Genomic DNA, 16,265 nt, shown 5'->3' on the forward strand with positions numbered 1-16,265 from the left:
TAGAAAATATTCCTTTTTGATGCATCTGAACAAAAGAATTGTATGACTACAAGTGGTGACAGAAAAAAGGCTTGAAGCTATAACATCTAAAGTTGTTCTTTTGGCTTTTTGTTTCCTTCATTCACTTGTTGCTTCATTGTCTTCTGTTGATCTCCCCACAAATATCCTCTCCCTTGCCTTTTCTGCCTGCGACATTTATATAGGATGTATAGAACACAATTTGTCAATTGGTCATGTAGAGAGATGTCAATTAGCCAAAAAATAATTGAAACAAATGTTGATTGGAGTTAGTTGGAAACCTGTTTTGTCCAATTGGTGAAACCAGTTATAAGAGAAAGAAGAGCAGATTGCACAACGGAGCCGACGACTATTCCAATCCAAAGGCCTTTACCCCTTAAGTGGAGAGCAAACCCAAGTGCAGCACCCACGGGAAGCCCAACCAAATAAAATGCCCCAAGATTCACATAAGCCCCTATATGCTGCCACCCACTTCCTCTTGCTACCCCTGATATATCCATGCGTGCATATGTTAGAAATAAAATAATTGAACAAGTTTGTAATAAGCCACCCAACCCAAGCATGCATGAATTGTACGTAGTAGCATCTTAATTATCAACAAATTAAGATTTCTTCTAAATTCAATGGACATGCTTCTTTTGAAATAAAAAGATCATATTGTTGGGGGTTTATATATAATAGTCTAATGATCCAAACAATTCATGTTTACGACGTCTACACTCAAAAACTATTTTTGTAGAAAATCAACCAATCAGAAATCGTTTAAACATTTAATTGCCATGATGATGGTTGTTTTTGTGTTTATTAAAAATATTATGTTCCATTATCGATTTATTTGATATCACAATTAATAATTAAATAGTTTCTTATTTATCTTTTTTTTTTCTGCTTAGAGTTTATCCTTAAAGGGAGCTGAAGAATGGAGTAAAATTTAGACAATAGAGTAGAAATATATGAAAGAGAGAATAAAATAAGTAACCTGAAAGAACTGCTTGTAAGCTGTCCATAGAGATTGAGAGACAAATCAAAGGTGTCATAGCTGCAACATAATCCACGACCTGCTTCTCACTACTAAAAGCATGTCCCAGAACATAGCGACAGCAGAAGAGAGTCGTGCTTACAATAATTACCTCACTCACTGAAAGAAACATTGCGGCCAAAACAGCCACTCTTGCTGCTTGTGGATTACCAGCTCCCAATTCATTTGCCACTCGAGTACTGTAAAATAGTTTACACATCTTTTAAGTTATTAATAAGGCACTGAAAAACATGTTTTTTCACCAAATAAAATCAACATGTTTATATCTGAAATTAATACCTTGCAGCAGCTCCGAATCCATATGATAAAGTGAAGTGCAACGTTGAGATTGTAAGGCTATATAATCACAAAGTATACAAGTGAGTTTGAGTATGTATATCTGAAAAATTCACTTCTCTCTCTTTTCAAATAAAAAGGTTGTCAGATAAAGAAACTGAAGTATACCATATGGAAAGCACTGAAGTCTCCAACTTTGGATTTGGTAAAAGGCCGGACAGCAAAATAACCAGCTCACATGACCACCATTTAAGACTACATTATTGTCAAAAATAAAACAAATTAAGATATGTAAGTACTTGGAGTGTACGGTAAATCGCATGTCAACAAAATGAAAATATATGACAAAATTAGTCCATGTAGTTTGAATCGTACGTTTTTCAACTGGATCCTTATAATTAATTTCAACTTTGTTTTAATATATATATATATATATATATATATAGTTAGTTAGTTTTGGTTAACAATCAAATTTCCGACTAAGGAATCCTTCAATTAATTAGATCAAAATGTCAGGTAATCCTGATTCAGAGACTTGATTTGCTAATGAAAGCTAAGGAACCTGATTAAAATAAATGAAATTATTAGAAGTTTAGAACCATTTTTTACCTCTGCATTAACGTCACACATGAGGGCTAGAGTTTAGAGTTTAGGGTATAGGTTATGTGACATTTCTATCTAACTAATTCAAATATATTTTTAGCCACCGACTTTACTACTAACGAAAACTAACTATAGAAATTTGATTGGCAAAAAAAAAAAACTTAAAATACCAAATTAAAATATGATCCAAACTACATAAATGTATATTAAAAAAACAAAATCCAAAAAAAGAGGAGAAAAATATTTACCAAACCATTAGAGTAGAAGGGATAGCTAAGCGAAAGAACTCTCCAATGTGAAGGAGGGACTCATTAGAAAATTTAATCCGGGTTTTCTCAAAGGCTGGAGAATACATTGCATACAACCCCAACAGTATCACATTCAACCAAGTGGATAAACTAAAAGCTATGGCTGCACCATTTCTTCCCACTCCCAGCTTATATACAAGAGCCCAACATGTGGGTATATGGAAAAGTAGAATGAAAGAGGAGCAAAGGAGCATTGGAAAGATTGAACTCTGAGATTGAAAGTAGCGAGTTAATGGTTTAAGAATTGAAGCACCAAATAGTGCTGGAATAAGCCACAATGAGTATTTGCGTGCTTCAAGTGATATAATGGGGTCTTGGCCTACTAAAGGTAGCAATTTGTCCATGAAAACCCATAGGAGACATACTGGGGGACAAACCAAAAGAAGAGAGATCATGGCAGTGCAAGTATAAGTTCCTAGTTTTTGGTATTGCTCTGCTCCAAAAGCTTGCCCACATAGAGTTTCCAATCCACCTGCCATTCCTGACTGTTCCACAAAATCATATAAATTTATTAGTACAGTTAAGAAAATTGTGGATTCAATATAATTATCTTACATTGAATAAGTTATTGTCTAACATATATATAAGTTATATTAAGTGAGATATTTTCTTAAATTGTACTGTTTCGAACCTAGAGGATCCAAAGACATGGCCCCCCGACAAGCACTAATTAACTACTATATGGCTATATGCGTCCATGGCGGTCTAATTAAAGTTAAGAAATTTGTCCCTCAATTGTGAAATAAAATTCTATGCTGATACTTTTTTTATTGATATTGTGTTTTTGTTCAAAATTACGTAATTTTTGAAGTTCTAGATTAAGCAATTTGAATTCAAATTAAACTTTTATATTTACGTGGCATCAACTTGACGGAAAATTATTGTGTGTGACCGTAATATCATGTGGCATGATGACGTGGTGTTATCAATCCACTCAAATTATAACACGTGTATAATAATTAATTTCTGAAACCCTAAAATCTAGAAAAAATCTTAAAATTTAAGAAAAAATCATTAAAATCGTCCACGTGTTATAATTTGAGTGGATTGGTAACACCATGTCATTATGTCACGTGGTGTTACGGTCACATACAATAATTTTTCCAACTTGACAAAGTTTTTTTTTTTTTCTTAGATTTTTATTAATTTTTTAAGGCCCAATATAAGAATGCAATGTAAGTTAAAAAAATAAAGTAGGGAGAAAATGTTGGGCATTTAGCATTTTCCGAAAGGTAAATAAAACTGGAACGACATAGTTTTAGACTCCCTTTTTTTTTACCCAACACAGTGAGTAGAGTTCATCTTAAAAATAAAAAATAAAAAATAAAAAAAATAAAAAACTACATAGCCTACAAACTTGAAAGAAGCATATATATAGTGTATCGAAGGCACTGATAAGTTTTAAGTAGTGACAACTTGAACCCAGGCCATTTATCGAAAATGTCAATATTAATTATCAGAAGGCAACTCCTTATAATATATGGCCAAGTAGTTAAGTAAGGCCAAAGAATTGACTACTAATTCGAGGTGACATTCAGTATATTATACATACTTTAGTGCTAAGGAAGCTGCATCTGCGTTGGTGCAAGTGCCAGTGCGGACAATGCGGACTCTAAAATGTGCACTCTGAGTGAACGACCGAATGCTCAGCTCTAAGCGGCCATGAACGCTCACTCACAGTTCACAATGTCAACGTTGAACAATTTAGTGTGTGTATATATAGTAACAACGTTTTTGTGTGTGTATATATGTAATATAGCTATATATATATATATGTTGGATAAAATTAAAAAGAAAGAAGAGACTTACAAGAAGGCTAAAACCAGTGACATTGGTAAGAGAGATGGCAATTGCAACGCTAGAGAGAGAGAGTTGATCAAGATGTCCAACCATTATCATGGATACTAATTGCAGAACATACTGCAACACTGTGACTGCCACCATTGGTGCAGCTATCACACCCTCCTTCTTCAGCTCTCTCACAAATGCTCCCCATGTTCTCTCCCATGTCTTACACTCTTCTTCAACCATCTCTCCCATTTCTCCTTTCCCTTAGTCTAGCTATACTCTTCTGCATATAAATATGTGTTCATATATGTATTTTATATACATTTATTTATATGTATATAGTTTTGAGAGTATATATATATATAATATGATGACCTAGATTCACGATGAATTGCCGGGTTATATTCCATAGTTTGGCTCTCTCCATATACAAAGAGCTACTTGATGTTGCTTGCCGTCGCTTCCGGCCGATAGAGACAAAGTTGGACTCTGCATGGAGTTGATGAGGGCATAAATGCAGTAACATTCTTTTTATTTTATTATTTTTATTTTTATGCAATGAAAACTAAAGTATTTTAACTTTTGATTCGTTTCGATGAAAGCTAAAGTATTTTAACTTTTGACCACAAATTTTTATTTTTAAAGTAAATAAGTAACTCAACTTAGTTTACCTTGATAAAATAAGGGAGACTTAGAGTCCAATCCATTTTGTGAGTCTTTTTTAAAATAAAACCGATAGTGATTTAGGGTTTTTAATTAAGTACTTTTTGAAAGTTTGTATTAAGTGATTTATCTACTTAATAAACTTGATTAAATTCACTGTCAGTAATCGGACTCCAATTTTTGTTTTATATGATCATTCTGGAACTAATCAAGCAGACACAACTCTGACGATACAATAACTAAAATCTGAAACCCCAGATTGACTTGTAAAACCAAAACAACTTTAGTAAATACCACAAGTCAGAACACACCAAGAAATTGAGTGACAACCTATGCACTCAAAGGATCCATCAATATAGGCATCCCAGTGCTATCAACAACTAAAGTGGTGTGTGGGCATATTTATCAAACTTTAATTTAGCATTCAAAGGTTAAGTTAACATGCTAAAGTGAAGTGTGTGATCTTGTGATGTAATTTCCAGATTAATAATTAGCAACACAATGGAAATAAACAACAAACAAGACACAAGATTGTTCACCCAGAAAACTACTAATGGTTAAAAACTGGGGGTCTTTTCCAGCTGACCAAGCAATCCAATATCAAGGGTTTCAATACAAGCAATCACACAACAAGCTCAATCACTCTAGTCCTAATACTAAGTAGCAGTTCCTTACCATTTTGCATCCTTGTGCAAACACCTTGAAACTAGCAATCAATCATTCATGTCGTTGGTAGCTCCTCCTTGAGCTCTTCAACGCACGACACCGATCACTCCCAAGCAAGTGGATTTAATGATATAGATGTGAAATGATATGCAAATCTGGATTTTCTAAAAATCAGTCTTCTCAAGAAAGAGACATGAAAAGGCTAATGGAGAATTCTTAAACTAAAAATCTAAATGAATGTGTTTATGAATATGTGAAAAGATTTTAAACAACACTCAAGCCCATTCAGATTTTAGATGAATAACAAGTTAAGAAAAACATTTAGTTTTTGAAAATCAAAAGCATTTTCTTACTTGATAAAAGATGAGCACTCACCCAAAATACTCAAGCATAAACACACGAAAATACCCACTGAAAATATGCTCATCAACACACGAAAAAAGTCTGAACCGATACCTCATATACCCGTACACCACACACGCCATTACCATGTATGCCCGAGCCACGTGGAAGCCAATCAATGGCTGTCTACAAGAGACAAATAAAGGGCATATTCTTTTTGTCCTAGAAAGGTATCCTAGTACTGCTAAGGATAAAAATTAGGAGCTGTAAAATCAGATATTTCTTTATTTTGCAAAAATCAGAAATGGAGAAGATGATGAATAGCGCTGAGGTGTGTGAGTGAGTGGCATGAAAGTGATGAGATGCAATCAGATCTGATTGATTCAGTGAGGAAACCAAATCATGTGCTGTGCATATGCATGTTTAGAAAAACTGAAAATGAGTTTTAAATGAAATGGGCTTTAGGAAGAAAAAACCCGAAATGACCCCACTGCAGTGACTGTCATGTAACCATTGTACGTGAAGACCATTGTCCTTATGTTCAGTGAAAGACTAGTCAAATAGACAAAATACTGTTGTTTTCATGAAATGCATGAAGTGTTGTATACCTTCGGTCTTTGTTCATTGCTACTTCATTCTTGACTTCTTCAATACAATTGATCTTGTCCTTAATTCTAGTCTAGAACTTGTGAGTGATTAATTAAAAATAAATATAATGATTTTGACAAGGAAAAAGCCAATATATCAAATTCTAGAAACTAACACTTTTATTTTTCTTTTTTCACGGTTTATGTTAGGTTTTAACTCCAAGATTTTTGGGCAGCCCAAAATCTCGAACTTAAAACCTAACATGCAGCCTCTACAAAGCCCACTCTACACCCTAGGAAGGGAAATACCCTTCAAATCGAGGAAATACTTTATTATGAATTAAAAGTATTTTCTTATAAATTAAAAGAACTTTATTATAATTAAAAGAATTTTTTTATAAATTATTTTGAATTAAAAGGATTTTCTTATAAATTTTAAAACATCTCCGGTCTCCATTTAAAAATTATTTTTCTAAATGACCTAAGCCTAATTATTTCATAAAATAATTCTTTTTTTTTTTTTATGAAAGGCTAGCAACCAAATTATATATTGATACTCGATCATAAAATCATGAACATCAGCTTGGATGAGAGCTAAAAGCCAAGATGGTCCTCCTCAAGCCAAATAAAGTCATGCTCACAATCAACCCCATAATGAATCGAGCTAATTCATGAGCAATTTTATTATAAGATTTTGGACAATAAACTAAAGAAATTGAATCAAAACCCAACAGTAACTCACGAACCTTGATAAAATAATGAGATAAATAGGCTTGGATTGTTTAGAAAAACAGTTTTTAGATGGAAACCAGGGGTGTTTTAAAATTTATAAGAAAATCATTTTAATTCATAGTAAAGTACTCCCCTAATTTGAAGGGTATTTCTCCTGAGTTGAAGGGTATTTTCCCTTCTAGGGTATAGAGTAGGCTTTACAGGGGCTGCATGTTAGGTTTTAACTCTGAGATTTTGGGCGGAGTCCAAAATTCCGAAGTTAAAACCTAACATAAAGCCGTCAAAGAAGAAAAATAAAAGAACTTAATTAAAAACCATAAATCACTACCGGTCTTAGTCTAAAAAAGACTCATAAAATGGACTGCACTATAAGTCTTCTTAAAATAATTCACCTAATGTGTATAGTGTTAATTAAAAAAGTCCACCTATTATTATTATTATTATTATTTAAATGTTAGATTGTCTATGTAATAAAATCAGTGGCCCTGATTTACAGGATTGATGGAAATATCAACATAGACACCAAGCACTTGACATATATATGTTCTTTTTTTACTTGACCATTTGAAATTGTCGAACAATTTCTAGGGCCACATTCAAAGTCTTAAACATTTTTTAGAGTGAGTATAATTCCAAATGATTTGTACTTTTGTGTATGTTTTTTGTTGGTATATTCATTTTAACATGTATATATAACAAAAAGACGAAGATTTTTATATAAGTATCATTATTTTTTTATGCGATTTTAAGATTGAAACTGACTAATAGATTCTAGAGCCAGATTGAAACTATTACAATTTCAGATGTTGAAGGCTCGGCATCCTAGCCTTGCCAATTGCTTGCCTCATTAAAAAGTGGACCAGGTTATCACCGAATTGAGTTCCTAGATCGGTTTAACTATTTACTATTTTGGACTTAGAAAAAACAAAAAAACAAAAAAATCCCTTATTTTTATAAAGGATTAATGTCAATTTGGTCCCAGACTATTATACTTGTATCAGTTTGGTCTCCAAACTTCTAATTTGAAAAATTTAATCTACATGCTTTTTCAATTTTGTCAATTGAGATTGTTCAGTTAATTTAGATTGAAATCAAATGAACATGTCTGAAGATGAAACGCGCGTGGAGTTATGGTATAGTTTAGAGTGACCATTCTGCTCTAAAAAAGGAGAGCACATGATTGACACATGGTTATATGCAAACAGAGCTTTGGACAGAAAATGTGTAAATTAACTGAACAACCTTAATTGACAAAATTAAAAAAGTCTAGGAACTAAACTTTCCAAATTAGAAGTATGTTGACCAAATTGATACAAGTATAATACTTTGGGAACCAAATTGACATTAATCCCTTTTTATAATTCCATATACGTTTTCTGAGCCAATATATACGATCGATAAAATCACTCTAATCTCGACCTATTTGACTTCATCGCTCTCCAGACATATCAGCTTATTCGACTCTAATATCCATTAGCTTAATTATTTGACTTTCTCAGACATGTTGGCCTTTTCACATTTAAAATGAATGCTAAGAGTAATACTTTATGTTAGTTAAAATAGTTTTAACTTTCGTTAAATAAGATATTTGATAAAAATTCCTTTTTTCTTATTTTCCTTTTTTGTGACAAACAGTTAATCAAATCCCAAACCTCAAAACCAACTCAGATACATTCATATATTTTTTTTATTCAATTTATGTCTAATATTTTATGGTGCGTGGTTAGTTGTATGCATTCATGAATATTCTTCAATCGTATATGCATCTAAGTTTTGGTCAAAATAGCGACAACTAGCATGTGTAGTTGTTGACTATTGTAAGCCTGACCCTAGGTTTAATTGTTTTATTAATATCTATAGAGTAGATTGAGACAGAAAAACTGTCATGGCTAATTAAACAACATAATAACAATTCAGGCTTCAGCTAGAGATGATGGGGTAACGTTCACTGCAGGAACTTCTTTTAATCAGTTTCATTTTATATATTATTTTTTCTTTTTTTCTTTTGGGTCCATTTGATGAAGTTGATATCTCAAGCTTAAATTCTTCATTCCTCAAATGTAATAATAACTAATAAAATAAAACAACTGGTAGCTGCCAGCAAATTTCTTTTCTGCTTCACACTCAGTTTATTTTCTCCAAAGTTAATTTACCTAGGCATTTGATCGGTAAAGTAGCTTAATAGGAAACACTGCTATTCACACTCTGTTAATTTTTTACACTTTAAAATTAATATTTTATTGTTTTTTAAACAATTCAAACTTTTTTTTTCTTTACAACATCTGTGATGGGTTTAATTCTGTAAACTGCAATTTTCCTTTTAAAGAGGAAAACAAACAAAAGCCATTTTGTCTATTAATTTGTGGATTTCTTAGGTGAGTCAGCCTAAAGTCATTTTTTTTTTCCTATTCTACATGTTTGTTGATGTTCTTTTTTGTTGTTGGGTCTTTGAGGGTTCTTACGTATCATTTTGTATGTTTTAAGGAATTCATCAAGTTAACTACACCGAAAAAATATACAAAAAAATGCTACTGCAGTGCAGTGCAAGCACTCGGCGTAAAACTCCAAGTTGAGAGGAAAAATATATATGTCGTTAAGCGTAAAAATCCTCTGTATGTTGATTTTTGAATAGGTTGAATATGACATAAGGGTAGAAGCCAAAAAAAGAAGAAGAAATAAGGGTGTTTCAGTCGAAAACCCAAAAGTTAATGAATTCGTCTACCAAAAACAGAACTTAAATTCTGACGAAGCAAAGCATCGGATAAACATTAATAAGCTTACAATTAACTCATAAACCTGGAACATTTTTCATGCCATTCCTCGTTTTTACAGTTGAGTACAGAACGGTTGCTGACTGATATTAAGGTTACAATTAACTTATAAACATACAACAGAAGCTTCAGTTTCAATACACTTCTAATATTCGTATGCGTGTGTATGCCACAATACCATAAATCAATATGGTCGGTTCCTTGATTCAATGAACATTCATTTCAACATCGCTTTAATCTACAGGCCAAGACCAAGCATAAACAAACTGTGAGCTTAGTGGAATTCCTGAAAATTAATGAGCACTCCGAAGCTCACACAAGTTTACATTATTTGTCATACAGAAGAAACTTTACCGGCAGCAAATGAGCATACAAGGATGGATCCAGTTAAGGCCTCATCAGTTTTTGTGTTGAAGCCTCCCACTTTCTGCCCCAGCATAAGGATCAATTATTACATTTACAACAGCTGGTTTTCGTGCACAGAAGGATTCCGAAAGAGCAGACTTGAGTTCTTCGGGTGTCCCAACAAGATAACCTTTGCCTCCAAAAGCTTCAATCAGAGTGTGATAACCCGCACTAGGGACAAAAGAAGTGGGAGCAGGGTCATCTTTGTAAGGCCCACTAATTTCGTCTGGGCTTCTTCTGTCACCGCCATATACACCACCGTTGTTAAAGACAATCACAACAACAGGCAACTGGTATCGAACCAATGTCTGCAGAAGTCAAGAAAACGTACACACCGCATAAAATAGTCTCTTGAGCAGTGAGAGACAGAGCACAAAAACACGACACGCACGACATGAAATACATATATCAATGAAGAAAAATGAATAGACATAAAACATAAATGATCCAATGGAAAGTTCAAAGAGGTTCTTGCTTACTGAAAAGAGGTTGAAAAGATAATCAAGTGAGAATAATTAAACCTCATAAAAAATAGCTTGTAACCCTCTGGATGAGGCCTTAACAAAACCTACATATAGAACCAAATAAGGACAAATTGAATGGATAAAATAGTTTGGAAATGTATCCGGTTCAAACTTCTCATCACCTTTTCTATTTTTCTTTTTGTTTTCTGACTATACAGAAGACCACCTAACGCTTTTCAAAAATTTGGGACAGAAGACCACCAGAAAATGTGCATAAAGCTTATACCAACTGTTCAACTAGATGACCATACATGGGAAAACCCAAGTAGAAAGGATTAACTAAGGTGTAAGTGACGTAACAAGTTGAACGAGGCAAAACAAAAGAACCAAATAAGCCACCAAACATGTCCAGTTGAAGTTTCCCTCTATTGTCTAATTTTCTGACTGAACACAGGCAGAACTCCTCTTTCACATTTGAGCCTACATGAGGAAGGATGCAGACAACTTATAGTCAAAATAGGAAAACTTCACCACAGAAGACACATGAATCTGAAAATATCTGTCTTCTTCTTTTCCCATCATTAATGGCTAATCTAGAAGCAAAACTAACTCAAAGATATAGAACCTTTTATTCATTGAAATGTCTCGTAAAGTAAAACTCGGTTCCTTACTATAAGCAAGCCTTGGTAATCAAATTAAGCCACCAAACCCCTCATACCATTTGTAGAGGCAATATGAAATAGAAACCTATCCTTGCAAGGATTCTCAACACACCACCAATGTAACAAAACAATGGAACAGTCTTCCCTGATACCCACAAAAACTGGAAGAGAGAGAGAGAAACAGAGAACACGGCATTCCAATTAAGCTGTTGCAATTATCAGACTAACCTTCAAATTTTTGACCCGGGACTAAAGCACTTTAATCCTCAGCAGTTCTACCAAAAACCAAACAGAAAACTATGCTGAAGATAGATGAACAAAATTTTTCAAAGAAAAGGCCCTTGAAAGCTGATTACCACCATTTCTCTCTCCCAGAAAGCTAAATCAGAGTTAGCAAATGTCTCCTAAACTTCAAGCTCTAACAACACGAAGCAAGCAAAGATATCTGCAAAGGGAATCAAGGATAACCTATTCTCATAGGAACCTCACCACATTACCAACAATATAGTAGATGCCTCAAGCTTTCTTTGTAAGGAATTCAAAATTTTCTATATACAAAGGATTTCCAAGGGAAGACTTATATAGAGACCGAAGGGGGTCATGGCCCCTGCAAGACTCAACTCCTTCCACCTCTGCCCATTTCTTAAATCCCCACCCTCACTTAAGCTGCCCATTTCTTAAAGCCCCACCCTCACTTAAGCTGCCTATTTCTTAAAGCCCCACCCTTACTATAGCTGCCCATATCTAAAACCCCGTCTTATGACTGCATTATATATATATATATATATTTAAAAAATAGAAAGAGAATCACCATAACCTTACAGAACAATTTAACCCTTCTACCATCCATATCGTGCTTTATCCTCTTCAACAATGTCTATTCCTTTACAACCCCTCCTCTCTCCTCTGTTATGGAGCTTCCCCCCCTTCTCTTGACAACTCAGCACATCCACTTCTCTCTATCTGTCTCGGGTCTCCTATCTCTTCTTTCTTTTAGACTTTTCAACAGTTCTCTACAAACACAGATCTAGTTCTACTGACACTTGAGAGCCCAAGAAAGATTCTCCAAGTTCTCTTAAATGAACAACAAGTGATTTTCCCTTAACAAAAAACCAAGTGATCTCTATTTCTTCCCCTTATTAAGATACACGAGCTATGGGCTATCTTTGTTTTATAGTTTGACAAATCGTTTTATGCTTTTTTTTCCTTAATCTACTTGTATGATTGTATCTTATGTCATATTCTCAACTTGTTGAAATAAATGTTATATATGTTTTCTGTTCTTTTTTTTTCTTTGTGACATAATTTTGTTATGATTATACGTTTACCTCAGAGCTTAGTGCATCTATAACTTTTCTTTTTATGAATTTATATATTAAGCTTTCTTATTTGTTATTGTACTATTCTTATTAATAACATCTTAAGGCCCGTCTATTAAGGTGTTTGTTTTCCGTTGTATGTCTTTTAATTGAAGAGAAAGAGGAAAAGGATATGAAAGAGAAGAGAGGAAATGAGTATTTTGAGAGGTGGAGAAGAAAAGTAGAGCACTTAAAACTCAAATTAAAAATATTTAGAACTGTTTTCAGTTTTTCCATTCTATATTTTATCTCTTCTTCCCCTCATCTCTATCATCTCCCCTTTTCACTTTTTCTCTTTTTCCTTCTTTATCTTTAATTTTTTGTTTTCAAATAAATAAATAAAACCCTGAAAGCCAAAAACCAAAACCTTACTACTAGTTTTTAATTTTCCATGTTTAGTATTTACTACTAGTTCCCACCGCCAACCCCCGCCGCGAAAAATTGGGAATTCCTAGGTCCTCTAAACCCTGATGCTGAGCCAAGTAGTGAGAATTGATAAATCCAACAAACATGTCCAACTAAAGTATCTCAGCACCAAATTCTTTTAATCCCTATGCCTAAATAAAAGAACCAAATTTTCTTCATGTCTAATGAACCAAAGGAAAATGAATCAATATCAACAACCAAAAACTGAGGCTCAATTGAACATCAAAGCCACGATCCAGAGGTACAAATGAAGCTTATTAATATAACAGAAAACAAGCAGCTTAAGTCACTCCAACTCTCAGATCATAATTGAGAATTGACTAACTTAAACCTAGAACATGTTCTAGGAGAGGGAAAAGAACTTGGCAACAATCACTGTCAGCATTCTCGTGAAACTATTAACATAAAACGAACAGGTTATCCTTGCTAAAACAATGGAAGCTATCATACACAGCAGACAAATTACCATAAATGAATAAGCATTACATGTTATAAAGAATCAACATATAAGGAATCATACCTCAACTTCCATTGCACTGAACCCAAATCCAGAATCCCCTTCCACTGCAACTACAAGCCGGTCAGGAGAAGCCACAGCAGCTGCAATACAGTAACCCAGACCAACCCCCATCGTCCCCCAAGTCCCTGCATCTAACCTGGTCCTCGGCTCAGTCTGAACCAAAACCGCCCGACCAATATCCATTGTGTTTGCCCCCTCGGAAACCAATATAGGAGCAGGGCTACCCAATCCCAAAATTGCGTCTCTAATAATTTTCATTGGCGTCAAGAAATTAAAGGGCACTATTTCCTTCGCTAACTGAACCTCCATTTTCGACACATTCTCCTTTGCCTTACTCGATATCGCTTCAATCCATGGATGAGACCTCCCCAAACAAAAAGGGTCATCCTTAATCTCCTTATTGATCTTTTCCAACACCAATTTCGCATCTCCAACCAAACCCAAATGGGGTTTTCTCAGCTCAATCTCTTCCTTACTAACATCAACCAAAATGAACTTCACGTCCTTAGACCACTTGGGCGGCTCACCAAAGTGCAACAGCCAATTCAGCCTTGCACCAACAACAAGCGCAACGTCACATTTGCCGATTGCCAGGGATCTCGCAGCGGTCGCCGCCAGCTCATGGGTATCAGACAACAACCCCTTTCCCATTGGAGTGGGCAAGAATGGAATTCCAGTGCTCTCCACAAGCTTCCTCAACACATTCTCAGCTCGCGCATATGCCGCTCCTTTCCCAAACACAATCAAAGGCCTCTCGGCGTGTCGAAGAAGCGAAACCGCTTCCTCAATCTGCGACTTCTGCACATTCACAACCTCTTCATTCTTTCCTAAACTCTCGGTGGCAGCAGCCAATAAGCTCTCGGCCTCCGACTCGGAAATAGTCTGGTGCAGAACATCCGACGGGAAATCTAAATAACACCCGCCGGGTCGGCCCGAACCGGCCCGGGACAAAGCCTGGAACACGCAGTCGGGTATTTCCCTAATTTCTTTTGCCTTCACAGCGAACTTCGAAAAGGGTTTCACGGCGGCGATCTGATCGAGCTCCTGGAAATCGCCGCGGCCGAAATCTTTCTGATCGCACGAGCCGGAGATCATCACCATGGGCCACGCATTGGCCATGGCGTTGGAGAGGCCCGCGAGCCCGTGGACGCATCCGGGGCCCGAGACGGTGAGGAGAACGCCGGGTCGACCCGTGAGGTACCCGTAGGCGGAGGCAGCGTAGCCCGCGGACTGCTCGTTGTGGAAGGCGATGAATCGGACTCCGAGCGAGACCGCGCGGTTCGCTAGTGAAGTGACGGGGATGCCCACCACGCCGAACATGCGGTCCACGCCGAACCGGGCCAGGGACTTTGCGATCAGTTGGTTTCCATCGAGCAAGGTTTTAGAGTCTGAGTCCGCCATTAGAGCTAATAGTTGAGCTTCTGGTTGGGGAAATGTGTGAGTGAGAGTGAAGAGAGTGGTATATATATAGCTATGGGATTTGAATGACGATTATGCCCCTGGAAATGGGTTAACAATTATTGAGAGGATTTTTGCGGGGTGTGTGTGTCTGGGGAAGGTGAGGACGATAAGGTGGGTTGCTGATGGAGGAAGCAAATTTGAAGAGATGTTGTGGCCGCCAGTCTTCCCTTTACTGGTTTGGTGGGCGGTGGCTGCGTCAGTGGAACAACACAATGGGCACTAAAGTTGCATTATTTTCTTTAGACATAAATTCAATTAAGACACATAACTATATAACCTATTTCAACGGGTCCATAAACTTTAAAATATTTCAAATATACACCCGATTTATTATCTAAATTGAAAAATAAATTTCTGTCCATTGATTCGTTGAGAGATCAGTTAAATAACAGCTTGACTTTTGCTGACCGAGATTACTTGGCGATGTGGCTCTATCTTAGCAAATATTTCCCGCCAAATAAGCGACACAGACTCACAATTTAATAATAATAGAGAGAGAGTTTGTGAGCCTGTGTCAGGGGTTAGGTGGACCCGTGTCGCTCATTTGGCGGGAAATGAGCGACACAGGTCCACCTAACCCCTGACACGGGTCCACAAACTCATCATCTCTTTCTCGCTCTTTGAACACAAGTGAGGGATTTATATTCGAATTTGAGGGAAAACGTGATGTTTTTGGGAGACTAAATGGTCATGAAAGCGTTCGACGAGCGGGAAAGAGGTGATGGGTGTGTGGGCTCGTGTCAAGTGAACATGTGTTGCTCATTTGGCGGAAAATGTATGCTGAGTTGGTGCCACGTCGCCAATTAATCCCCGTTAGCAAAAGTCAAGCTGACATTTAACTGATCTCTCAATAAATTGATGGACGGAATTTCATTTTTTAATTTACATAATAAATCAGGTGTATATTTGAAATATTTGAAAGTTCGTAGACCCTGTTGAAATAGCATATATAGTTATGTGTCTAAATTGAATTTATGTCTTTTCTTTATGCCATTTTTTTTTTTTTTTGAGATAAAGGAGGCTAGACATTTATTCATGAAATAAGTCTTCATACAAAAGATCTGAAAGCCAAGAAGGCCCAGATGTAGAGTCAAGCCAAACATTGAAGTTTAAAGAAGAGAAAGCATGGTTTGCTAGTGCATGCGCCACTTTATTGCTAGTCCGTCGCCGGAATTG

The 16,265-nt window shown here is 35.8% G+C and overlaps 2 protein-coding genes across 3 annotated transcripts; both read right to left on the bottom strand.

The window, feature by feature from the left end:
- Window positions 1–117: 117 nt before the first annotated feature.
- Window positions 118–4,486, bottom strand: LOC147286584 (protein DETOXIFICATION 8-like). The gene is made up of 8 exons (XM_086240792.1): window positions 4,464–4,486; window positions 4,054–4,243; window positions 2,185–2,729; window positions 1,502–1,588; window positions 1,337–1,393; window positions 998–1,236; window positions 300–505; window positions 118–186 (listed from the first exon to the last, which is right to left on the bottom strand). The coding sequence occupies exons 2-8, from the start codon at window positions 4,186–4,188 to the stop codon at window positions 118–120; spliced, it is 1,338 nt and encodes a 445-aa protein (XP_086096918.1). The 5' UTR covers window positions 4,189–4,243; window positions 4,464–4,486.
- Window positions 4,487–9,784: 5,298 nt separating this feature from the next.
- LOC147286585 (Thiamine pyrophosphate dependent pyruvate decarboxylase family protein) lies at window positions 9,785–15,313 on the bottom strand. 2 transcript variants are annotated; one of them, XM_086241372.1, is made up of 3 exons: window positions 13,629–15,313; window positions 10,148–10,506; window positions 9,785–10,031 (listed from the first exon to the last, which is right to left on the bottom strand). In XM_086241372.1, the coding sequence occupies exons 1-2, from the start codon at window positions 15,027–15,029 to the stop codon at window positions 10,192–10,194; spliced, it is 1,716 nt and encodes a 571-aa protein (XP_086097498.1). In that variant the 5' UTR covers window positions 15,030–15,313; the 3' UTR covers window positions 9,785–10,031; window positions 10,148–10,191. The 2 variants fall into 2 exon arrangements, with proteins under 2 accessions (XP_086097498.1, XP_086097497.1); XM_086241371.1 differs by having other exon boundaries at window positions 9,785–10,506.
- Between the last annotated feature and the right edge of the window lie 952 nt (window positions 15,314–16,265).

Source organism: Dryas octopetala, chromosome 4 (genome assembly GCF_963921425.1).
Source record: "Dryas octopetala chromosome 4, drDryOcto1.1, whole genome shotgun sequence".
Lineage (NCBI taxonomy): Eukaryota > Viridiplantae > Streptophyta > Magnoliopsida > Rosales > Rosaceae > Dryas > Dryas octopetala.

Excerpts from the sequence above, each read along its gene's own strand:
- LOC147286584 (XM_086240792.1), bottom strand. The coding sequence starts at position 4,188 with ATGGTGGCAGTCACAGTGTTGCAGTATGTTCTGCAATTAGTATCCATG. Across the intron at positions 1,589-2,184 it reads CCTTCTACTCTAATGGTTTG|TCTTAAATGGTGGTCATGTG; the intron begins GTAAATATTTTT and ends ACAATAATGTAG. Across the intron at positions 1,394-1,501 it reads ACTTCAGTGCTTTCCATATG|CCTTACAATCTCAACGTTGC; the intron begins GTATACTTCAGT and ends GTGATTATATAG.
- LOC147286585 (XM_086241372.1), bottom strand. The coding sequence starts at position 15,029 with ATGGCGGACTCAGACTCTAAAACCTTGCTCGATGGAAACCAACTGATC. Across the intron at positions 10,507-13,628 it reads TCAGTGCAATGGAAGTTGAG|ACATTGGTTCGATACCAGTT; the intron begins GTATGATTCCTT and ends TGACTTCTGCAG.